This window comes from Asterias amurensis, chromosome 5 (genome assembly GCF_032118995.1).
Source record: "Asterias amurensis chromosome 5, ASM3211899v1".
Lineage (NCBI taxonomy): Eukaryota > Metazoa > Echinodermata > Asteroidea > Forcipulatida > Asteriidae > Asterias > Asterias amurensis.
In genome coordinates, this window is record NC_092652.1 from 17,006,544 (window position 1) to 17,032,757 (window position 26,214).

Consider the following 26,214-nt stretch of genomic DNA (forward strand, 5'->3'; position numbering starts at 1 on the left):
CAACTACCAGCGGGAGGATGCACTTTCTGAAGGTTCAATGCGCTTAATGATGAAGACTGTGGGCGTGGCCTAACAATGGTTACCAGCTAATATTGGTGTCTTGTTCTTCTGTCTTTAGTCTCTCATCAACTGGTTCTCTATTTGACCGTTAGGATGTAATGCATCGTGTAGTATTCCCGAACATGTGACCTTGATGGCTTTTACATTGTCAATGCTGTTAGCGGAGAAGCAAAATTGAGTTTGAATTGAATATTTCAGCTACTACTGTACATTATAACTGTTATGCTCGAATCGGAGGGGGGGGGGGATGGTGCGGAACTCCACAAGACCGCAGGGATCATATTGTCTACTGGACCAAAAATCTGCTTAGCATAGAAAACTGTCGCTTACCAAAGCAGGTTTCATGCCAAACTGCCATGTAATTTATATTGATTGTGACCGGCCGGGTTTTTGCTTAGCGCACAGCAGAAGAGTCTATTTGACTACTTTTTGAAGTGAGGGCCAGGGCTCAAAACATAGTTGAGCACAACTGAATTATGCTAACCAGAATCAGAAAACAGCTAAGCAACAAAAATTCAAGCAATGTTTTGTTGGTCACGATCTTAGTTAATTAGTGGTCTGGGATAAGTTCATAAATTGTTGCAGGAACTTTACCAAGACCTGGAAAACTTAATCTTTGTGTTAGTTTATGTTTTGTTTATGTGGTATGGTTTTTCCCCCCCCTTACTGTATGCTTTGTAAGAGAAGAAAAAGAAATGAAACACTATCCATTCTGTGTGTGCACTATTTGCGAGAAATTCTGAGTGACAGACGATTGAAGTGTCAATAGAGGAGTTGAATTGTTCACGAGGGCTTGTAGGGGGGGGGGGGGGCGATGCCACATAAAAATACCAGAAGGGTGTTTTATCATCCTACATCACAAAGTACAGCTTTCCACAGTAGCTGAGGTCAAGTGCACTTTAGTTATAAATCTTTGATACAAGAATCCTTATATCAAAACTGGGTTAGGAACTCTCCTTTTTGGGGTTTGGGTTGTTGGGCCCTATTTATGGTGGTTGTGGTTTTGGTGTGGTGTTTTGTCTTATTCATGTGTTTTATGTACATGTACATTTCATTAATTACTGTACAGTGTGAATTTACATTTGAAGCCATTGGACACTTTCGGTAAACAGTATTGTCCAAAGGCCCACACTTCGTGTATCACAACTTATATATAAAATAACAAACCTGTGAAAAATTTGAGCTCAATTGGTCATCGGAGAGGGGAGAAAATAACGGGAAAACCCACCTTGCTTCCACACGTTTCGCGGGTCATGACATGTGTTTACTATAATCCGTAATTCTCGTTGTCGAGAATTGATAATTGATTTAATGTTTTCTCGAAAAGTAGAGCGTTTCATAGAATAATGTTTCAAGAGAATTCTTCTACCATTACCTTCTGTAAACCCTGTAAGTTATTTGTAAATCTGTGAACTTTTATTTTTTTTCTGTTCCGAAAGTGTATAATGGCTTTAAGTTTACATGACGTATGTAAGATTTCAGTTGTATGGCGTAGCAAAGTGCTACTCAAAATATAGCAGTTGCTACTTAAGGTTAGCATTCAATGAACACAATATCTGTTCAGTCAAATAATTTGTTATGCAGAAGTGCTGAATGAAATCGTTTCATGGAGTACATTATGTACGTTGATGGAGACAAGTTGGTTCCAGGAATGTACTGTATCATTTATTACTTATTTGTGTTTTTAGGAGTGCAAATTTTAAGTGTCTTTTGTGGTATCTGTGGCTAAAAATTGAAGCAGTCTATCTGTGTTAGCATTCAATTCAATTCAATTCATACTTTATTTCCAAATCCAAACAAATAAACAAAACAATAGACGTGAATAAAGATAACACATGAAGTAATACTATAATACTACATTTACAAGCAAAGGCAAAATATAAAGTACAGAAAACAAAGCAAAAAAAACATACAGAGCACAAGGTGATGGAGTTGGAGGGGGCCCATAAAAAGCAAAAACCATCAGAGAAGAAACCACGCCCACAAAACACATCATGATTTTTTTGTTGGATTACAATGTATTTGTATGGGTAAAAACCAAAATTAACATTCTTTATCCCCGCTGCCAAAACATAGGATTCGAGCTGCCGGGCAACCTCGGTAGTCTAGTTGGTAAGACACTGCTCTAGAATTGCAAGGGTCGTGGGTTCGAATCCCACGCGAATAACATGCCTGTAATATTTTTTCACAGGACTCGGGAAAGTACTGAGTATACAGTGCTAACACACATCGGTGTATGGGTAAAAACCAAAATTAATATTCTTTATCCCCGATGCAAATTTAACATCTATTATACAATGTATTTGTTTTATAAATACAACAGCAACCTTGAAACAGTTTCCGATGAGTATTGAAATCATAACTGTGTGCTAATATAGCCTATATAGCCTCTTCTTATGGAGATTTTCAGCCCGACTGCACCCAACACCTGATCACCCTTTTAAAAATACCTCATTATAAAAAGAAATGTCTGGATCGAGGGCAACATGAATGGCACGATTCACAGCTTTAACACTGGCCAAAATGTTTGTCAGCTGCTGTGCATAGGATGTTATGAATATTTGTACACAATGTATCTAGATGGATTGCAATACGCGTCATCGACCGCCATCTTTGATTTATTAACAAGGGAAAAGTGCATGCGTGTACGCACTGCACGTGCACTTTTCGCTTGTTTATTTATCAAAGATGGCGGCCGATGACGCGTATTGCTATCCATCTATGGAGGAACATGTACTCCATTTGTGTATGACAATTTGCATATGATGTCACAACTTTATAGGGCGGAGTCACTGAGGTTAAAAGAAAACCTGTCATTGGCGGAGTGAAAGGGGTTTGCCCTGGAATTCGCCCCGGTGTTCACCCCGGTGCTCGCCCCTGTGTACACCCCAGAGTACACCCCAGAGTTTCTGGTTTGATTGGCTGCATATTGTGCCAAGCAGCACTTTGTCAACCATTATATGACACTATATGTCTGTAACAGAATTGTTCTTGCAATTCAAAAACATTAACCTGAGTGACACTCAGGTATGAGTGCTATGTAACAAGCCACTATTATAACCATTAAAATTATTTACAAGGATTTTTCAAAGGAAGAACATTTAAACGACAGCACTCAAAGGATATCATTTGAGCCTTTTCTTTTAGTTTTTAAAGGCAGTGGACACTATTGGTAATTACTCAAAATATTGATTATCATAAAACCTTACTTAGTAACAATTAATGGGGAGAGGTTGGTAGTATATTACATTGTGACAAACAGCTCCCTCTGAAGTAACGTAGTTTTCGAGGAAGAAGTCATTTTTTCACGAATTTGATTTAAAGACCCCGGACTTAGAATTTGAGGTCTCGAAATCAAGCACACAACTTCGTGTGACAAGGGTGTTTTTTCTTTTGTTATTACCTCGCAACTTCGACGACCAATTGAGCTCAAATTTTCACAGGTTTGTTATTTAATGTATATGTTGAGATACACCAACTGTGACGGCTAGTCTTTGACAATTACCACTAGTGTCCACTGTCTATAACACAGATGTTGTCTGGGAGTGGTTTTATCTTTAACATACACTTCTATTTTAAAACTTTGTTGTGCTTTCCTTCGAATTGCCGATGCCAGGTAAAATCTTATGCATGCTTGCATTCATTCCCTCATCATGATTGAAGTGAAAGAGAAAGCTCTGAATGTGAATTAAAGCTAATTAAAGGTCACCTACAGGCACTTCTAGTCGACCTGCTTGCTGGCCAATTAGTAGATGGGATACATGGTCACGTATTGTAGGCTGCAAAATACGTAAGGTGTAGTAATGGAGGGGGGCGGGTGGTTGCTTGGGTGGGTGATGGGGAAGGTTGGAATATAAGAGATGCACCTAGTATGTATAAATGTATTTGACAGGCCTTGAATTTCGCTCTAGAGGGATTTAGGTTGGTAGCGACCGATCAGCACATGAAAGCAAATGTACAGTATGTAAGCCTTAAAGGAACACGTTGCCTTGGATCGGTCGAATTGGTCTTTGAAAAGCGTTTGTAACCGTTTTTTATAAAATGCATATGGGTAGAAAGATGTTGTAAAAGTAGAATACAATGATCCACACAAACAAGCCTCGAAATTGCGTGGTTTTCCTTTTACCTCGTCGACTAACACGTCGGCCATTTATGGGGGTCAAAATTTTGACTCCCATAAATGGCCGACCATGTTAGTTCGCACAGTAGAAGGAAAACCACGCAATTTCGAGGCAAACTTGTGTGGATCATTGTATTCTACTTTTAAAACATCTTTCCAACCATATGCATTTTATAAAAAACGGTTACAAACGCTTTTGTTTTGACCAACTCGTCCGATCCAAGGCAACGTGTTCCTGTAAATGAGATCTAGAAATGAAGGCAAAGATGGACAATTTCATTAGTGTCTTAATTAAGCCGGAACTTTTTTTCTTTTTCTTGGGAAGGGGTGATATGTATACCAGTAGAGAAAAGGCCACCCCATATTTAAATACCCTGCTAGGCGCCTGCTTGTTGGCCCAATTTCAGAAAGCTGTTAAGCAGAAAGAACTGCTTGACAAGTTTCTTTGACTAGGCCACCAGTCTCAACAATGTAAACTTTTGTAATTGTGGCTGGTAACCTGCTTCTGTTAAAGCTATTGGACCCTTTCGGTTCAGAAAAAAAAAATAAAAGTTCACAGATTTACAAATAACTTACAGGGTTTACAGAAGGCAATGGTGAAAGACTTCTCTTGAAATATTAGTCCATGAAATGCTTTACTTTTTGAGAAAACAGCAAAACAATATAAATTCTCGTTAACGAGAATTACGGATTTATTTTTAACACATGTCATGACACGGCGAAACGCGCGGAAACAAGGGTGGGGTTTTCCGTTGTTTTCTCCCGACTCCGATGACCGATTGAGCCTAAACTTTCACAGGTTTGTTATTTGATATAGAAGTTGTGGTACACAAAGTGTGGGCCTTGGACAACACTGTTTACCGAAAGGGTCCAATGGCTTTAAGCAATACCTTTCTGTGCTTAGCAAGTTTTTGTGCTTACAGGCTTTATAAAATCGGGCCCTTGTCACACAGGAAAATATTTTTATGTTGGAAATGTACATGAATTGTGCTACATACATTGACCAAAAATGGATTGGTCTAGATACAAAATCACATGTATTTTCACGAGTCACAAAGATTCCTCCATGTCAGTGTCAACATCTCACTGATGTGTTTTCCTGACTTTGCCGAATGATCCCTTAGAAACATTCAGTATTGGGGGTCAAGAGAGGTTTTCTGGCCCTTGGTCATTGGCATCAAATATCAAACTTGGATGCCTGCGTATGAGGAAAGAGAAAGCAGATGTTTTGGACACATACTTGTGGTTGCTTATGCAGCAGTTGAATGTTGATGAACGTGATCACTTATTTCGTGTTGACATGGGGGGGATCAGAAAGCTGAGTATTGTTGCACTTGATGACAAGTTTGAGATTAACTGTTGATAAAAACAAACCCCAATGTAGACCCCAATATAGACCTTTCTTTTGCAACGTCACAGCCAACGATGGTTGCAAAGCACTAACGTATTATTAATTTTGGTTTTTACCCATACACCGATGTGTGTTAGCATTGTATACCCAGTACTTTCCCGAGTCCTGTGAAAAAATATCCCAGGCATGTTACTTGGGTGGGATTCGAACCCACGACCCTTGCAATTCTAGAGCAGTGTCTTACCAACTAGACTAGCCGTGGTTGCCCGGTAGCTAGAGGGCATTTGGAATCCTATGTTTTGGCAGCGGGTACCGCAACGATATAAGAGAATATTAATTTTGGTTAATTTTGGAGATTGTTCTGTTCACCTAATTGTTATTGTCATTCTCTGTCTCAATGAAAATGCATGTCCAGGCCGGATACTTCACGGAGGCAATGACGGCGATTGCCTCCATGCCCCTATGGTCATTGCCTTGGTGCCCTTGAAATGCTCCAGTAGAAATTTACAATTTTCTCATAGGGTAGATGCCCTTAACCAAGGAGAAAATGCCTTGCCACCTGTCGTTTTAAAATCGAAGCATACAGGCCCGCGTATCTATAAAATGGATCCAATTGCAGTGTCATGTTGGTTTTCATTTAGTTCTTGATACATCTTTACTGTTAAGTTGTATACTTGAAACTGATAGCCCCTGAGTGATAATCTCATTTTATTTGTTGATACTCTGGCAAAAAAATGAAACTTGAACCTTGAACTAAGATTCATCATAAGATGAGTTGTCACCGTGTGACCATGGTGATTTATATTGTGGCGTCGCACTTTGCTTAGCAGTTAAAGATGCTATGTCAGATTTTTGGCCCTTAACATTAAAAAATTGATTTTTTTTTGAGTGAATGGTATTTCAAAGAGTATCACCCGCTCTAACGAAAAAAAGTTTAACTTTTACTTTTACTGGTCAGAAAATTTAAAACGTTCCTTATAAAACACATAAGAATTGGTCACGTGATATATTGTCGTGATCCCAACAAAAACTAATTTTGAGCACTTTATGTCACTGCTACTAATAATTGGCGGACTTTTTCGAGCAATGGCTCAAACGAAAGCTTGTAACTTTCTCGACCCCCATCAAAATACCTATTGAATTTTAAATCAAAATTTTTGGGTCAAATCAGCCAAAAATCTGACATAGTGTCTTTGAGAGTGATGTGCAGTTAAAATCAATCTTAGCTTTTGTGTGAAATTAAGTCAAGATTTCTGAACCTGTGGAAAATGTAGTCACCTATAAGTCATACATTTCTATTAAGTAATATTTTATTTTTATGTGCTTGAGATATTTATATTTTACTAGTGGACTCATCTCATTTTTTGATCGATTTTGTTGTTAATTTTTTGTATGATTTGATCCTCCTCAGGTCCCGTTGAAAGGCGCAAGTTTTTAAATATTAATTTGTGTATTATTTGATCTTCCACAGGTCCCGTTCAAAGGCGCAAGTTTTTTGACGACCCAACTCTGATTACGAATCCGCCTGTACCTACAATGCAATACACAGACAGAAAGGGTAAGCTCATCACTTTATTACAATAATCAATATTAGCAATTAAAGGCAGTGGACACTATTGGTAATTACTCAAAATAATTATTAGCATAAAACCTTATTTGGTAACGAGTAATGGGGGACCTGTTGATAGTATAAAACACTGTGAGAAACGGCTCCCTCTAAAGTAACGTGGTATTCAAGAAAGAATTAATTTTCCACGAACTTGATTTCGAGACCTCAGATTTAGAATTTGAGGTCTCGAAATCAAGCATCTGAAAGCACACAACTTTGTGTGACAAGATTGTTTTTTCTTTCATTATGATAATAATAATAAGAAGAAGAAGTTATCTAGCACATATTACAAAATGAAGTCTCTAAGCGCTTTTGTGATTAAAAAGATGGGTTTTAAGTTATGATTTGATTGTTGTCCCTCAACTTCGATGACCGATTGAGCTAATATGTTCACAGGTTTGATATTTTATGCATATGTTACCAATAGTGTCCAGTGTCTTTAAGGCATTTGGCTAAAGGGTTATACAATTTCAGTGTTGTACAGTGTACCTCAAAGATGGAAAATGTTAGAGCGAATGAATGTTGGATATGAAAAGTGGGAAAATGGTGTCGTTATTGCATTCTACCTATTAGTTGTCATAGAAAAGAAGTCATTGCCTGATGGAAGAGGCATCGAGTCAGAAGGCCTACATGTAAAGGAATGGGCTGCTAGGTTGGCGAAGTGGTTTTCTTGCCTCGCCTTTTACCTCTAGGACCCTGATTCAGATCCCACCGGTGTCACATATGGATTGGGTTTTCAGTCCGTACCTGACTTCGTGGTTTTCTCTGGAAAAATTCTCCGGTGGTTTTCCTCTCACATCTAGAACTGAAACTTCCTTCTTTGTCTTCTCTGCATAAGCCTTTTTGAGATATGGCGGATACAATGAGTGCGTTCGACTAGCTTTCCTGGGTCAACCCCGCAGTGCTTACCCGGGTGAGCCGCTAACAAGAGCTAATCGAACGATTACACTCGCCCCCTCATGGTAACGGCATGCACCTGGGGGCTTACCCGGGTGAGCCCCTGGAACGACGTCAAAGCTTTTTGAACGCACCGGGGGCCGACTGGGGTCATCCCAGGGAAGCTTAACGAACGCACCAACTGCTACAACACAATAAGGTTTTGGTAAATTTGTGTGCATACACCCAAATCAAACAGTACACTCTTAGTTATCACCATACCTCAAAAAGACTAAAGAGGTTTTGTGGCTATGTGTAGTGATTTAGTTCACTTTTCTGAGAGTTCATGACTTCACAACCAGAATTAATAGATGAAATAAAATGAAAAGAAATTAAATAAAATGAAAAGGAGTCTAAAGGTCTAAACTCTGCTCACTGTCTCTGTCTATAAATAGATCCTCCCGCCCCGCCTCAGCTATTTATTCCCCCGCCTCCGTCTCAGGGACCTACCTCAGAGGAGGATGGAAGCGAATCGTCATATGATACTGAAGACATCAGTGACTGTGACTCCTGCAAAGGTGAGGACAGCGACGCGCTGTGTATAGCATTATTACTCTAGAAAAGCATGGATTTGTTATTTAGTTATTGATTTATTTCCAGGCAGCATACATATAGTACATACCAAAGATTATAGAGCGCCAAAGGCGTAAGATGCGGAACTGAAGCTTCATCTATTGTTGGAACATGAAATACGCATGGGTGCCATTTCAGCAAGTGAATGTTTTGTCTTCCATTGATAAGAATGGTCATTGTCTGCACGGTTGGATTTCACATTTGAGCCTGAGTTCCGCATCTTGTGCCTTAAGCCCGGTTCATACTTCCTGAGAATGCGAAGCGAATTTGACGTGAATTTGACGTCAAGACCCTCCTTTCGCAGCGATATTCGCAAGTGAGTAGAGCAGAGTTCAACTGCTGCGAATTATTCATTGCGAATTTGTGACACCAACATTCGCTTCGCATTCGCATGAAGTATGAACCGGGCTTTAGTCGCTCTATATTCTTTGGTGCATACATGTACAAGGCAACTAACAAAACATAATAAGACAACAGAGAAATAGGCTGCGGATAATCAAAAAGCAATAATACTCACTACCTCATGAACCGCCAACATAGAGCTAGTCAGCTCAGTAGGTAGAGCACCGACAGGTAAATTCGGAGGTTATTGGTTGAAATCCCGCTGTAGTAACTTAATTTTGTCCAACCCCAAATTAGTTGTTTTTTTAACATGATGATGATAATGTTTATTATGTCTCAAACTCATTCTAAGTCTGTTAAGGCTACGGCTAGATTTCCACGTCACCATGCGTTGAGGTATAGGATGTCCTTAGCAACCCCCTTAGCAACAGCCGTAGCCGTAGGCAAAGCCGCCAATTTGGATTCGGACTAACATATTTAAACCAGTTGACAGCCTGATCCCTAGCTCGATGAAGTCTAGATGCCACTATTGAGGGGAAAGAGTGTGCAGTTGGCTTGCATATGGTGCACCATCTGGAGCCCGCCACACTTAGCTGGAGATGTGGAGTACATGTATATACGCAACTACAGACTGTATCACATCCGGTTTTAAATTTTATTGTTTCATTTCTGTTTCAGATGGACGGAGTACACCTCCACCAGCGCCGTCTGAAGCAGCAGAAGCTTTGATGGATCGTCTGGGGTTCCTCTTCAAGCAAGCTCAGATGCCGCCTCCTCCTGAATCGCCCTCCAGCGACGAGACAGTCCCAGGCACCTTCTTCCCTCCTCTCCATAGCTCCCCCGTGGCAAACACTGCCATCTTGCGGGATCGAAGCCACTCTTCTCCCATCTCGGAAGTACAAGGTCGTACCGCGGACAATGGTGAGCGCAAGGAGTTCAACCCCAGGAAGATGATTACGCCTGGGAATGCGAGACAAGGTGCCCAAATCAAACAGGCCAAGAAGTGGTCGTCGGTGCGGCAGAACAACCAAGACAATAACACTGAGAGTCAAATTCTGAAAGGCAGGAGCAGTTTGAGAACTTCGGCCGAGTATGCCGGACAGAGGTCGCAGGCATTGACCTCTGGAGGTCAAACGAAGCAGCTGGTTGACCCCAAGGTCACAAAACCTGTAGTACAAGAGGCCAAAGTAAGGAGAACAGTGCAGGAGTACAGTCAGAACCCGGCTGTCTACGAGAGTCCAATTGTCTCAGGAAAGTCACCGGAGGGACCGGAAAAAGCAGCTGGCAAAAATGGACACGTCCGACCGAACAGTTATATCAGTCAGGAGAATGAAAAGGCAGACCCTCCGATACGGGCTCACACCATCGATAATCGGGTCTCCCGCAACAGGCAGAACCAACCCCCTATGCCCGCTCCTCGGCCTGTAGTCAGACCTGGCAGTTATCACAGTCAAGAGACAAGGAAGTCTTGCCTTGAAGAACAACTCAAGGAATTGTTTGACTTGATGCTGAACAGCGACAAGAAGCTGAGAATCAAATACCGGATTCACAGCCACTCTCCCCAAAAGAGAAACCAGTGGTACCTCCAAAGACTGCGATCTCGCCCACGCAGAAAAATGTTTCACCCGTACCGTCGAAGACGTCGCAGGACGCTGCGAGAATTTTTCACAGTACTCCGGTCAGTAACGTCATGAAGCAGACAGAACTGGCCAATCAGAGACCCCGTAGCATGGAGCACATACGGACGAGTCCACCCAACGTGACCAGTCCGATACACAGCCGAGGCCAGTCCATGGATTCTACTCTCGGGAATAGTTCGTTGACCTTTGGGGACTCCTCGACCGACCCTTCGTTTACAATGGTTTCGTCTATGGAGGGTTTCGATATGTCATCGAGGGTTGGCACGATGCAAGAATTTTTGGAAAGCAAGCGGGAAGCTAATGGTAAGTGAACATTGTTATCCAGACTATTTCTTTGAATCAAGTTTTATATCTAATTGACTGAAAGGTTAGATTGGCACCTGGGATTAAGTTTTGTATCTTTGTGTCAGGGCAAACAAAATTATTAAAAAAAAAAAAAAAAAAAAACATTTTGGGCATGTGCCAAAACTCTGTATCTCGATTTTTTGCAGAAACATTTTTGGATCAAAAAGCGGTATTTCGGTGTGTGCTTGTTTTATGTGTACATCCTGGGTTTTTTTAGGAGGATATTACGTTTTGACAATTTCAAACTTGCACCCAAGGAAGTGGTACTTTAGGAGATCGGATGTTTTCGTACTGACTCGACAATGTACACGTAATCATAAACTTTGCCCCTCCCAAGAAGTGTTTTTTAATCAAATGAGAACAGAATGTAAATGGTATCAAATATTGGTACATGTACAAGGCCATTAACAGAACCAACAGTTTTTATCCATTTTTGGGGAAATGGTTATCATTTTAAACATGTGATTATATTCTTTTCTTTTCTCAAATAAATAAATATCTTGCTATGATTATATTTCCAGCTGAAAAACAAAAATCTGCACTGAGTAAAAATCACACTTCCACGCTTCCACTCCACCCAAGTCGAGAACCCACACCAACAAGTATACAGAGTAAAAACCCTCCCGCATCCGACCTCTAGATCTTCCATTAGCCAATCAGATAGCAACCTCAGGGATATACCATTAGCAGAGAGGGATGGCCGGGTGTCAAAGCAAGTTCCAGGTAGCTTAAAGCACATAGCTGGAGACAAACAGGTGAGACAAGTTGTTTTGATTAAACAACATTTTCTGTTGAAGAAATTTTTGATGTACAAAAGTTGCTTAATTTTACTTTTTTGTTTTGATATCCATACTTTGTAGGAGGTACATACAGAATATAAAAATTATCCCTACAGTCTACAAGTTTATCCATTTAAAGAAATATTTTGTTTTTAAATTCAAGTTCAAAAGTATACCAGTTACAAACAATTTTTATGTGTTTAGTTATTTTTTCACAAAAGTGCTTCTACAACTTGAATTTGTTTTTGTTGGATTTAGTTGGTGGATGAGGGCACACGTAGAAGCAGAGTTGGGACTTTTTGAAATGTTTATGTTTTACAAGGGAACCAGACTTGGTAAATGTTTATTAATTTTTGTGCTCTACAAAGAAAACTTGACTAGGTCAAAAGGTCGCGTTTTTAAGATATCGCCGAAAATCTGGAACGAATTATATATACATGTACACGTATGTCTAAACAGGACAGTATTCCCTAATGGGAATACACAATAGAGTGTTGGTTCGAATCCCCAGCTGTGACACTTGTGTCCTTAAGTAAGACACTTAACCATTGCTTCGTCCTTCAGATGGGACGTAAAGCCGTTGGTCCCATGTGTTGTGTAACACATGTAAAAGAACCCAGTGCACTTATCGAAAAGAGAAGGGGTCTGCCCCTGTGTTCCTGGCTGTGGCTGTTGTATGCGCCGTAGCACCTTGTAAACCATTGTATAAGGTGCTAACTAATTGGGTCTCAAAATTCATCACTGCAATAACCTATCTTTCTGAAAGTTTGTATATACTCAGCGCCTTGAGTACCTTGTTTGGTAGATACGTGCGCTATATAAGACTTTGTTATTATTATTATTATTATTATTAATAGTAATGCTTCTCAGATTCGAATATAGGGGCATAAAAGCTGATATCTTTTTATATTATCACATTTCTTTGGAGTGAAATGCTTCTCAAAATGCTTTTTTCGAAAGCTGCTTTGGGTTCTAACCTATAATTTTGATTGTCATTAATTTTAAGAGTAACTACCAAACGTATACCTTTCTGCCTTAAATCTTTTCAGGATTCAGATAGCGTTGGGTCAGGCAGTCCCGAGCATGGTCCCCAGCGTCGGACGGCAACCAAACCACAGCTGATCAAACAGCACTCAGACCTGATGGCAGAGAGCCGAGACATCGTGAACCAGACTGGGCCGCTTTCTCCTGCGCTTCGAGACTCATCGGCGACGGGACTTATGCTGAGTGGAACAGGCAGGCATCGATCTGCATCAAGTAAGTCTGGAGAGAAGCAGAAGTTTTTCTTGAAACTGAAGAAGAATTGTTTATGATGATACCTGATTCCACCTTGGCTCATGTTAAGTTGATGATATCCAATGCGCTGTATTTTTGACCTTTAGGGTGCTCTCAAACATATTTGTATCAGTTTTAGGGTACATGTATTCACGCATACACAAAACAGTTATTAAAGATTGAAACACATAAAAAGGGAATTTTTTTACAGACTCTTTGGAAAATCCTTCCTTGTGGAAACTGAAAATGTCAGCTAGCACAATATTTGAATACTGCCTTACTGCAATACGACACTCTCAGTTTTGTTTCCTTGCTTTGTAAACCTCTCACCATGATCCTGCCTCCCAGCTATCTTAGATCCGCTCCGGTTTAACGGCGCTCAAATTCCAAGATAAATACCAACTAAGATTTTCACTGGACTAGGAGGATGTCGTTTACCAGACTTAAAAAATTTTCTGTCTCGTTTTGTAGTGTGCTGAAGTTTTTAGGACTAGGTCAGGAATGGAAAAAGGTTATTTAGAATTCATTTGTAAATCTTCTAAAGTATGTGTTTGGAAATAAACACCTGCGTTCTACCTTAAAGCCGTTGGACCCTTTCGGTACAGAAAAAAAAAAAAAAGTTCACAGATTTCCAAATAATTTACAGGGTTTAAAGAAGGTAATGGTGAAAGACTTTCTTGAAATATTAGTCAATGAAATGCTTTACTTTTTGAGAAAACGGTAAAACAATATAAACTCTCGTTAACGAGAATTACGGATTTATTTTAAACACATGTCATGACACGGCGAAACGCGCGGAAACATGGGTGGGTTTTTCCGTTGTTTTCTCCCGACTCCGATGACCGATTGAGCCTAAACTTTGACAGGTTTGTTATTTGATATAGATGTTGTGGTACACAAAGTGTGGACCTTGGACAACACTGTTTACCGAAAGGGTCCAATGGCTTTAACAGTGGTCCGCTAGCCAAATGCCAGTTAAAACACATGAGGACCATGGATTCTCTTTAAAGTGCGTGGAAAATGAGAAGTTTCCATTCAATCCACTTTCAAAATCTAGTTGCTGATGTATCAAACACATAAGTATACAAAGATAATTTCTCGAAATTGTAAAAAGATTAAAACAAGGATTTTTTAAAAAGCCCGCGCGTCGCGATTCTGAAAATGCAGAGGTCACGATTGGTTGTTGCGCAATGGCTGTGACGTCATAAAGGAGACTGACTAAGTCTGGTACCCATACAACTCACGCACGCTACGCAAGCCCCACATGTAATGTGCGTGTATTATCCGCCGATTCTTTCCTCGACGAAGTAAACATGTCAGACTCTGAAAACTCCGGTGACGAATTTTGGGAAGAAATCAGTGTAGATTCTGATGGTTTCAGTGAAGGATCAGTAAGTATCTCAGGGGGATCGGGAGACAGCGATGACGTTGAGCCAGACGATGAGGATGAGGAGGTGGTTCGTGGGGCTGAACCATATAGATTCGAGCCACTGGCAAGACCACGCCAACAGCAAGGTGACGCTGCTGCTGCTGATGACGCCGACCCCGATGAAGAACAAGATGGGAATGACCAAGCTGCCAACAACGAGCGATTGAACAATACCGACTGGTAATTTTAATTTCTGAATAATTGACATAGTATAGTTCACTGATTTTACATAGCCTGTGTATGTAGGCTTTTGCTGATATTGATGAGGGCAAAACACGTACCCATGTGTGTATACCTGAACTTACCTGGTCATTTGGCTCATAAAATCATAGGCCTTTATACTCGCTCGTCTATATCTACACAATCATACATCATACAATGCAAAGACAGCTTTGTTTGTGAGTAGTTTTCTGTAACTGTTAGTGTCTAATTTGTCATGATGTCAACCAAGTGAAATTCAGTTGTGTACATGAATGTTGAGTTAAATTCCATGCCACAGTTCTCTAAAAAATGTCTGACTATTTAATTGTCTTGCTTTTTGAATTGAAGGTGTTCCTGTTCACAACTGCATTTGCTGTAAAGAGATTGCAGCCATACAGGAGAAAATCGTTCATACTGGAGTCGACACTGAGGGTTTCAGTTGTTTTACAGACCATATCTGGTCTTCGGCTACATGTCTGAACCCCGGAACACTAGAGACAGCGTACTATGCGTACCGACAACAGTAAGGGGCTAGAGCTGTTGAAGGTGACCTTCCACGGTAAGAGTTAATTTTCAATGTTTTTAAATTTCAACTTTTTTTTCTGTAAGATTTTTGAACCGAAATAGAAACACACAACCTGGTTATTATATTCAGATAATCTATTTTATGAGAAACGTGACATACATGAACATGTATCAGGACACTTTTCCCACCCCCAAAGTAAAGACGACTCTCTTGATAAGCCCAATATTCCTTGTTTGAGCCCATTTCGTCAATCCCACTTATCCTGGTAACACTGATACTGGCTAGAACACTGGTCAATTCAACATAACAAATGGACAAATGATATACAGTTTGTTGATTGTAAACAGAACGGTATTATTTTTTATTTCACAGAAAGTACAGACATGTGTCTTATCGGCAGGTGATCAGGTGGTGTTATGGTTACCTTGGAAGACACAACAGAGTGCCCCTCCCAGCATGCATAATGGGGATAACCAGAACGACTTTCCCTGATGAAGGAGGCAACTATGAAGGGTTTAGATTTCCTGACCTTGATGACATGTAGATTTACAATATAGTAACACATAACTGGATATCAGTAACACTTTTACATGGTTTAGGAGTAAATATACACTTTACAATGTAAATATGATAATAGTCTTTCAAAAATGAGTTTGAACGGTCAAGCGTTTTTGTAAAGTTAACAAAAGAGGCCTTTGCACTTTTTTATTATTTTTTTACACAAAATATTTTACATTCAAAGTTTTGGACTAAATATATTTGAGGGAATGCCATGTTAAATTCATTTTTGTGATGCACTCATGGATGAGTAGGAAAAATAAAACAGAATTTGTACTTTACAATAAAAAAAATGTACAATTATACGGCACAAGTACATGTGTTTGTTAAAATTCAAGCTCACCACGATGTCAAATTTAAAAAATATGTTGTTGCATTTTTATTTAAAAATGTAGTGGTAGCCATGGCTAGTTATATTGGTTGAGTTCAGTCGAATAGTATTCTAGTGTGCAAACCAAGTAACAATAAATGCATGCTGAAATGAATGCATAATGAATATCAAAGGATTATGCTCTGTTGTGTCGTCACCCCCACCCACCCACCCACCCATATATACTGCAGCAAATGGGTCCCTACACTGACAAATTGAGAAAATATTATGACCGACGATAATCCAAAATTTTTGTTTGAGGAAAAAGGGTGTGAGATGCCATTTCGACTTTTTTCAATACCCCAAGGCACAGGTTGCATTCATGAACCTTTGTTTTGGAAGCATGTTTTTTTTTATCTTGAGAATTTTGATAAAATCACTGTCAGAGGCATCTTCACTGTATTACCTGTAACAAACTAAACTACATCTTCCCACTGAGCAGTGGAATGCAGACACACCAATTTCATGGGCAAAATAAAATTTCAAAAAAAATCTTTCACTTAGTTCAAAATTGGCACTGCGATTTATTAAATCTTGTGTTTTTTTTTATTTTTAGTACAACAGGTTGGTCGAGTCATTAAAAATCACCTTAACAAGGAAGTCCTGCTTACAAAGAGTAAATTCTTGGGTCCCAAATATCCAGTTCTCTTTGTGTTTCTTTGACAGTTGAGTGTTTCACACAGAACATCTTATTGTGTTTCTTTTTAGAAATATGAAACTGACCGCATTTGACGAATTCTTGTGTTTTGTTCAGAAGTGGGCAACAGTATAATAAAGATTGTGCACGTAAACATTTAGCTTATTTAAACCAGGCAAACGCAGCATTCCAAGTTGATATTTTTTGTGGCAATTTTGTAGGTCGGTACATGCCTTACAAGTATCTACTGTAATGTTTCACAAGAATTTATCAAAGGTATTAAAACCAAAAAACTTCCAATTTTGTGTTAGTTGCAACAGTCCTTATCCACAAGGTTTCAATGTACCCTGTTGGTTTACACACAACTTTAACAAAATCACAAAGAATTGGCTAACAACTTTAACAAAATCACAAAGAATTGGCTAGCGGCAACTTGGCGTTTACTTCTTGCGGTTCTTTCTGGATGAAGGTTCTCCCTCTTGTTGGCCCTCAGTATGCCTTTTGTCAGCATGCTTGCTCTTCTTCTTCTTCTTTGTTGCCATACTTGCTGGAACAACCACACCTTCAGTCCCCTCTGGTCTTCCTACAGGCTCCACCGCTTTACCAAACCTTGACACAAATTCTTTCACAGCCTGTGTTTTGTCAGGGCGAGTTACCTTTGCTGTTAGATATCCAGGATTTGCCTTCAGCTCCGGGTACTTGGCTCTGGTGTCTGCCCCAGCTGCGCAGAGTAACAGAACCTTTTCCATGATCCTCTTGCTGAAATCTATAATGTAATAAAATCAATTATAAGGACACAACCCACAAAGTGCACATAAAACTTCATGTGGATTTGCCTAATCAATTGGTTAACTTTGATGCATGTAAAATATTGCTAGAGGAATGTGAAGGGTGAAAAACTAGGCGCAAATTGTGAAACAAGGAAAATTTTATACACAAAAATAAGGGGTTGCCCCCAAAACAAAGAAGTTGTTCATTTGAAATAAACTGTAAAAAAAGGAGACTTGAACATCAACTGTATCTTACAGAAATTTAGTCTTTGTACTGTGCCCCAAATAAAAAGTAAAAATTACTTAGATCAGTTGAAGTTTATTTGCAAAGAAATTATTAATCAGGACAAGAACACCTCTTGTGCCAGCATATGTATGTACTTGCACACAACCATGCACTTACTGTGAGTGGCCTTTATGAGCACCTTCCTGACAGTATATCCCCCCGTGGTCTGCTTGGCCCTTGGATAGCGAATGCTGAATGCTGGATTGCCCTCCCTGTCCATGGCCTGTGCCCTGTTGGTGTTCTCGCTGAAATTAAGCGCAGCAAGGTATATTCTGAAATAAACAAGGATGTACTTGTATGATAAAATGCGTGGTGTTGCAGTATGTACTGCCAAAACCTTGGCCGAACCTTTAAATGAAAGCTAGTGGAATGCACAAAATACTAATGCACCTTAATCATCCAACCTAAAAGTTTCACCCAATTATGATCTACTCTTTGAAAAATTGCAAAAATCAAGGGCAGGTCCCATAAATTAGTTAGGGGGGTCAGGCCCATAGTTATTCTTTCTAGTCAATTCCCCATCCCACAGCTTCTAAGGCATACACTACAGATAGCCTTGGGAGATCTGCAGTGCACCTCAACACCCCCCCCCCCCCCCCCGCAACCACCCTCTAAAGTATATGGTTAAACCTAGTATGTAGACCAAATTTGCTCACCTGCATAACATGCCCTCATACGAAAATGAAAACATCTTAGGCGCGTACTGGTTAATAACCGAGTGGAAGCCTTCCACCGAGGATGTCTGCATGGATGGCGACAACATTTTCACATCCTTTCTTGTCCACGTGCTGTCCAGAATGGCTGCAACTTTCTTGGCAGAAGCCGACCCTGAAAAATATTCAACAAAAGGTGTACAAACCTTTAGTGACAAATACAGTGTCTGCTGGTCCATGAGAGAACAGTTTTAAAATTCAATTACTTCAAGCTGAATGAAGTCCATGGCATGGCATTGACTTAAAAAAAAAATAGAAAAAATTTTCAGATAAATTTTTGTATTAATTACTGTTAAATTTACAACCGCATTGAAACTTTCCCCAATGACCATGATTATGAATAATTGGACAAACGAAATCGGTGGTTTGTACATACCCTTGCTCTTTCCCTTTTGAGGTATGCTCCCCCAGAGCGCTTACGAGGATCTGTACTCCATGTCTTCTCTGCGGTGCTTGTGCTAGGGCCGGGCTCATCCGACTGAGTCTGCACATCGGCGGACGTCGAAGGAATTCCCGTCGAAGTACTCGGTGTCGGACGTTGATGCATGACCGATACTGTTGGTTGCTTGGGATGATGCTTGGGACATACCCAACTTTAAGTCTGAACCGAAATGGCAAGCCAAGACTTCGCTTGTTCTTACAATCATCGGTGAAGTGAGCCGAGCAGACAAAAGATGAACTACAGGACATGTAGTGTGAAGTCGGAACGTGTGTTGTTGACGAAACGAACTCATGCTCGCTGGTAGTGCACTATCTTGGGGAAACAACAACCAAAATACTTCGGGATTTTTCAGTATATTACGTGTGCACCCGCCTACAACACACGATTTGGGCATTTTGATAGTGTCGGCACTGAACTTTAGATACACAAATCGAAGATTAAATGATACTAAACTGGGATACAACCAGAGGATAAAATTGTGAAGCTCGCATCGCTACGGCGAAAACAAAGCATACACACACACGTTGAAGCTCCTAGTGTACTTCCGCGTCACGTGACTCGATCTCCTTTATGACGTTTTTGGGGTCACGTGCATATCATTATCTCAATGTCCTACTTTTACGTTTTGGGGGCAGAGGGGGTCATGCGAGTGCTAGGGTTGTCGCTTCTTTTTCAAGGTCAAATACACAGATAATGGTAAAGTAATATTTTATTTGGAATCAGTAGGGCTTGTTTTATAAAGTATATATGTTTCCGTCCCTCAAAGCTATCATTTTTCACGGCCTTTAAGGGGTCCTGCTGGATAGTTCAGTGTTGAAAAGTATCTCTATTTAATACAAACAGGGACTAGTGGAGACGCTGTGTGACCATGTGTGTAAAATGATGAGTTTTCGGCTTTTTTTCATGATCCGCTCACAGGCCTGATATGGAACCAAATTGATACCAATTCAGAACTGACTCCGCGGCAGTACAGTTAATTACGATCCTATAAGCTAAAGTAGTAGTCCAGTCTATTTTCTATGCCATCCGCCCTGGCAGGACAGTTCTTTTCAGAACGGAGAAGTCTCCCGAACCTCTGATTTTCTACTCCGCGGCAGTAAAATAAAGCAAGACAGTTCCCTAAAAACAAACTCTACCTGGCAAGTAGATACACACATGGTGCTACCGCAAACCAAATATACATATATAAGAACTGTTTATCATTACTTCTCTTCTCCCCTTCCCCAGCTTCAAGTCCAGAAGCTCTGGATGACATTCCACTGTTTGGAGGGCGTCGTGCTGCCATGATCAGACGGTCGCTCCGCGATAAAGAATCGACCGGCAAGCTGACGGCTGATCTAATGAAAGGTAAGAGGTCTTCAACGGTAAACATCTGTCATCGATGCTCAAAAACAGAATAAAGACAATGGAATGACTCTTTTGCAGTTTACAGGGATGTTAAATGTAGCTGTATCTCATACATATTCATAAATAGGCTACTCATTACAATTGGTCAAACTACATACCATCATGTGATTAATGCTTAGTTACAGTGATATTGAATAAAAGAAATTCTTAATAGGTCATGTGCGGAAGCCCCATCTTAAAAATATTCCGCAATGCATGATGGGAACCGAATACAGTTCGAAAATGAATCAAGCTTCCAAGATAGATGCCTTGTTGTAGTTGGTATGTAACTATGCTACATTTGATAGTTGTGCATCGCATTGCATCAAAATCAACGCCTTAGGATGATTGTCGGTGTTGCCTGGACTCAGATTTCACCCAGAATCCATTGCGCGCTGATCATGAGTAATGGGACACCGTATTGAATCAATGAGTCTTTGAGTCCCGTAACCATAGCTCCAAATTTCTGATGATCTGTTAATAATTAACCTCAAAATTGTGCAGACCATGCGCATAATGGTCGATTATTAAACCGGCATGTCGTTTGATTAATCTTACAGAAAAATAATCTTACATATTTTTCTCATATTATAATTTTCCAAATATTTTGCTGACAGTATACGCCTCTCTCAATACTTATGCATGACGTCATAATTCTTACCCAAAATGAGGCTATGGGCGCACGTGCACGTGGCTGGGCCCATCACCTCGTTTTGAGTTAGCATTGTGACATACCTCATGCATAAATATTAAGAGAGGCGTTTAGGCCAAGCTTGCGTAAGGACTATCGTTGACCATAGTACGACTAACTTAGCCTGAACTCTGTCTAGTCGATGATAGACTACGCTAGTCAAATACTATTTTGAAACCAGCCAACCGGGCATTGTTGCATCGCTGGTTATCATAGCACAGTGCTTAGTGGACCAGTTTAAGAAAATGATAACCCACGCTGGTCAAATCGACATGACATGACTTGAGTCATTCACACTACAACTTCTGTGTCCATGCCCTACGTCACTAACAACCACTAGTTTAAAACTAAGTTTTTATTCATTTTTATTTTGTTGAAAAAAATTCTTCCACAGCCCGCCTTCCCAACTACAAGCCGACACAGCTTCTCCTCCGGCCAATCGCCTTTGAGATCCCTGGCTTCCATCAGGACATCCCTCTGATTGGTCGAGAGTGGCTCTTCATCGACCTCGATCGTTCCCTCTTGAAGGATCCGACATCCAAGCTGAGGGGCGTGGTCCTACTGGGGGACGTCGGCACAGGGAAGACGACTATTGTTGCCAAGTTGGTGTCGCTTAGCGCACTCAGCCAATTCTTAGTCAACGATAGCAGTCCGGAAATAGCACTCACAGGTTAGAAACTTTCAGAACTTGTTGGATTATGTTTTACAGAACTCAAGAAAATACAGAGTGTACAGTGCTTAATAAGGAAGGGATGTGATTCCTCTGCTTTTAACTGAAAATCTTCTTCTTCTTTTTTTGATAGGCCTCGATAATTTTTTGATATTTTACAACTGAGATAAAAATCATAAGAACATGAAGATGAAGCCATATTGAACACCCCAGATTGCAGAGTAGGTCTTAAAAAAAAAAGGATAAATATATGCAGGCTTCGTGCTCCCAAGCTTTCCTGCTCCCAAGCTTTTGCGTTTGCAAGGTTTAGCACTCGCAAGCTTAGGGGTTCTTTTAACAGCCTATCGCTTCCCTATTAATACACATCGTTGCAGTAGTAAAAACAAATTATATTCTTTATCCTTGATGCTAAATCTATTATTCTATTTCCTTTTGCAGATAAAAACACTAACCCACCCAATGGGGTGAGCTTGTACAGTAGTTCCAGCACGCTGACGAGGGTACGCCAACAGTCTGAGCAGGCTCTCATGTCTCTTGCCTCCCAGGTCGGTGCGTTTCACGTCTGCCAAGCGGATAACAGCATTACGTGTATGGTGCCTGAGTTTGTACATGGGCTGGCTGCACAACTGGCTCATTGTCTGCAGCCATACAAGTAAGTAGGTTTTCAGGCATTGCATGGTGAGCAAACATGTTCTCAGGGAAGTGATTGATCTCTCGGCGCCATGTTTTCCCAGCAATCGCTCATAACCCCTGGAATTGATTCATTGAAATGTTCAAGAGTCCAGCACATTTTAATCACAAGAACGATCTCTGCCCTCACAGGTACCCATTTAGAACCCCCTGGGTAGAGAAAAGCTATTATAGTTAAGTGTTTTGTGGAGTGTCATGACTCGGACTCGAACCCACACTCTGCTGAACAGGTACCGGCGAGAGCTGGGGAGTAACCTGTGATAGACTAGACTGCCATCCTATCCAGGCGAAAAAGAAATATTCTTAATTATTGAATGCCAAGGAAACTGGATATAGACACTGGCCTGATAAGCAAGATGGGCTCTGGACAGGCTTTAATTAGTTCTGAAAAAAACTTTCCTGCTCAGTAAGGAGAGCGTCAGCACGCTAATCCGGAGGTCGCAGGTTCTAGCTTTAGTAATTTTTTTTCTTTGTTGAACCCAAAGTTATTTGAAACTTTACCCAGTCATTTTCCCTAGTGTTTGATTACTTGATTTGTACAAAAGGTTTTGATACCTTTTGCAGATCAAGTTTTTTGGCCACGACATGAATCCCTACTCACTGTGATGAAGATGTATGTCTCATAATTTACCTGTAGAAGTTTCACCTTCATTAGTTTTCAAGTTTTTGATAAAAAAGTGAGAGTCACAGAGCAATGTGTTCAGGAGAGTCGCGTAAATCCATTGTAAATGCTGAAATAATTTTCATCTCCCTGAGACAAAGAATTATTTTTTTGAAAATTGTTTTACTCATTTCTCAAAAACTACAGCACACCTGCAAGTTATGTTTTGTAGGGAAGCATTTACCATTATTATCGTTAAACTGGGAAAATTTAATAAAATCGTTAGACGTTTGTGTTTTGTGTTGTACACAAAGTACCCAAACCCTTTCAACATTCTCTGTGGATTTTTTTTTTTGCAGAGAGCTACTTCTCAGTGAGCCCCAGCTTCAGTCTTTACTGAGCATGAGAGACTGTACGCAGAGCCCCTCGGAGGTTCTCTCCCGCGCCATCATCGAGCCTCTCAACATGCTCAAGAACCAGGGTCGCATCGCCATGGATACCTGCTTGATACTCGTGGACGGTCTGAGCGAGGCGGAGTTTCATAAGTCGGATTACGGGGACACCATCTCGTCGTTTATCACCAAGAACATCATGAAGTTCCCACCATGGATCAAGGTTTGTGCTGTTCTTTACCGTGGGGGCATCTACAATCCCGGCCAAAATGCTTGGGCCACCCATTTGCAACGTGCAAATAAACATTCTCTCCCACTTACCCCCGCTCATTGTTGATGGCAGCGCATACCAAGCAATGAGAGCCAACATTGAAAGGGGGCACCGGGGCTGTGATGCGAGGGGCCCAACGAGATATGGCCGGGATTGTCTGAAATTTTTCAGCATGTAAAAAATGAAGAAAGAAAATACTATGAATGTCATGTGTACAGACAGTGAATGTTAAAAGGGGGCCTGGGCAAGTCTTAAAACTTTTGTCTAAAGTAGTACATGTACTTTTGTCTGTTTATATACCTAATGGGTTTTATTGTTTTTTAACTAATCTAGGTGATCATCACAATAAGGAGTTCTCTAGTTGACATCGTCAAGATGCTTCCTCTGCACAAAGTATGCCTGGACAAGTCAACGACCAACGCCACCAGCACCTCGTCGGAGCACGTGCAGAAGGACGCTGAGCAGTACATCAACTTCCGTCTGCAGCAGAGCGCCTCCGTACGCGACAACGTCCTCCTGAATGGCAAGCTGGAACACTCGGCACAGTCCAAGTTCCGCAACCACCTGCAGTCTCTGAGCCGCGGCTGCTTCCTGTACCTGAAGCTCACCCTGGACCTGATCGAGAAGGGCCACATCGTCTTGAAGAGCACCAGCTACAAGGTCCTGCCGATCAACCTCTCCGAGGTGTACCTCTTGTTATGTAACCTCAAGTTCCAAACCACCAGGGCGTTTGATCGCGTCTCTCCAATCCTAAACATTGCTCTGGCGTCCCTCTACCCGCTCCCAGACCTCCTTGTCTTGGACGTAATGAACGCCGGGTACATCACAACGTACGTGGAGAAGGAGGACTTCAAACAGAGAATCGAGATGGTCTCGAGCTTTCTCTGTTTCCGGAAGGACGGGACGAGGATGTTCTATCATCCGTCGTTTAGAGAGTGGTTGATTCGCAGGGATGAAGGAGAGAGTGTTAAGTTCATGTGTGATCACAGGTAAGACAGTCACTGTAAAATCGTTCACCTCAATGGGGGGGCCAAGTTAAGAAAGCATGCTTACAGACATTTCTGCTTGTGGATTGTCCTTTAACAATAAGGGAATCAATGTGTGGTGAAGAGGTTTTCAACTAGTGGTTTAATCCCAACGAGGCCTGGTTCTTGATAATTTTACCGAGACGAAGTCGAGGTAAATTATCAAGAATCAGCTTTTTGTCCCCAAATTTTTATTCTGAGAAATAATTCTGTCAGAAATGTTCTCTCAGAATGATTCTATTGATGGATTATTCTTCCTGCGTGGCTTACATGTAACTGCTCTGGATTTTCAACAATATCTGAAAAAAGCTTCCATCTTTTGAAATGAGATTTACATACACTGTAGGTTAGTTTTATGGTATACATGTACATGTAGTATAGTATAGTCTTGTGCATGTAAACATGTAGTAAAGTCTTGTCTGTCCTAGGGTAATTTTTTTTTAAGCACTATGCTTCAAATTTTTCCCTGCATGTTGGTAATAACTTAACGGAGTATCTTTAGCCATATTATAATTATGTTTCAATTCTGTAGACTGTTTAATGATTGAATTGCATTTGATGCGTTTTTGTTGTTGCCAATATTGAAATAAATGTCTAACAAAAAGATAAAAATGTATATCTACATTTATATAGGCTTAAAGGGAAGGTACACGTTTGGTAATTACTCAAAACAAATAGTAACTTAAAACTGACTTGGTAACAAGCATTGGAGAGCTGTTGATAGTATAAAACATTGTGGGAAACTACTCCCTCTGAAGTAATGTAGTTTTTGAGAAAGAGGTTATTTCTCACTAAAATAATAAAAGACTTTTAGCTAGAAGTCTTTTATTCCTATTTGAAGGCACACAAACTTGTCCGTTCAGGGTGTTTTTTCTTTCATCATTTTCTCGCAACTTCGATGACCGATTGAGCTCAAATTTTCACAGGCTTGTTATTTTATGCTTATGTTGGGATACACCAAGTGAGAAGACTGGCCTTTGACAATAACCGAACGTGTACCTACCCTTTACAACAATTGGACTGTTAAAAAAAACAAAGATATCCTTTATAATGCAAAATGGAACACAAAAATATGGCAAGTAAGATGCATGTCTTAAGTTATATTTGTCTGAAGTATGTTAGAGGACTGAATCATCTAAATGCCAAAATAATTTTACGTGAAACGTTTTGAGACAAAGACTAATTGTTTGAGTTTATCTGTCTCTGCAAAGGTCCGGCCACGCCCTGTTAGCCTTCAAGCTCAGCCGTCAATCCAGACATCTGAATCGAGACCAAGCCTTTGAGCTTGGGCATCACATCTTGAAGGCTCACATCTACAAGACGTTAGGGAGGCAGCTGGGAGGGTTCTCAGCGAGGGAGCTGCAGGCAGTGTGGATGCACCTCAATACAGACCAGCTTTCCTTCAGTCTGGCAACCAGGAGGAATCTCTTCTCTCCAAATGTCAAGGTTAGAGTTTGACTTGAGCATTTTGCAGGACTCAAATTTGGGGTAACCATCATTTCATGTCATCACACCCAGTCGTGTTT

General features: G+C 40.6%; 2 protein-coding genes and 1 pseudogene across 2 annotated transcripts in view; 2 read left to right on the plus strand and 1 right to left on the minus strand.

Annotated features, from left to right (window-relative positions):
* Positions 1 to 26,214, plus strand: part of LOC139937774 (uncharacterized) — a 96,285-nt gene that overhangs the window by 60,214 nt on the left and 9,857 nt on the right. Inside the window, 13 exon segments of the mRNA XM_071933079.1 lie at positions 7,003 to 7,089; positions 8,472 to 8,594; positions 9,670 to 10,491; positions 10,494 to 10,934; positions 11,498 to 11,589; positions 11,591 to 11,731; positions 12,805 to 13,012; positions 20,190 to 20,309; positions 21,434 to 21,709; positions 22,148 to 22,361; positions 23,360 to 23,615; positions 23,997 to 24,652; positions 25,900 to 26,134. Of these exon segments, the coding sequence (XP_071789180.1) occupies positions 7,003 to 7,089; positions 8,472 to 8,594; positions 9,670 to 10,491; positions 10,494 to 10,934; positions 11,498 to 11,589; positions 11,591 to 11,731; positions 12,805 to 13,012; positions 20,190 to 20,309; positions 21,434 to 21,709; positions 22,148 to 22,361; positions 23,360 to 23,615; positions 23,997 to 24,652; positions 25,900 to 26,134 (3,671 nt within the window).
* Positions 14,158 to 16,240, plus strand: LOC139937776 (uncharacterized; annotated as a pseudogene).
* LOC139937777 (uncharacterized) lies at positions 17,192 to 19,175 on the minus strand. Its single transcript, XM_071933083.1, has 4 exons — positions 18,897 to 19,175; positions 18,464 to 18,635; positions 17,925 to 18,079; positions 17,192 to 17,517 (listed from the first exon to the last, which is right to left on the minus strand). Exons 2-4 carry the CDS (start codon positions 18,568 to 18,570, stop codon positions 17,192 to 17,194), a joined length of 588 nt encoding a protein of 195 aa, XP_071789184.1. The 5' UTR covers positions 18,571 to 18,635; positions 18,897 to 19,175.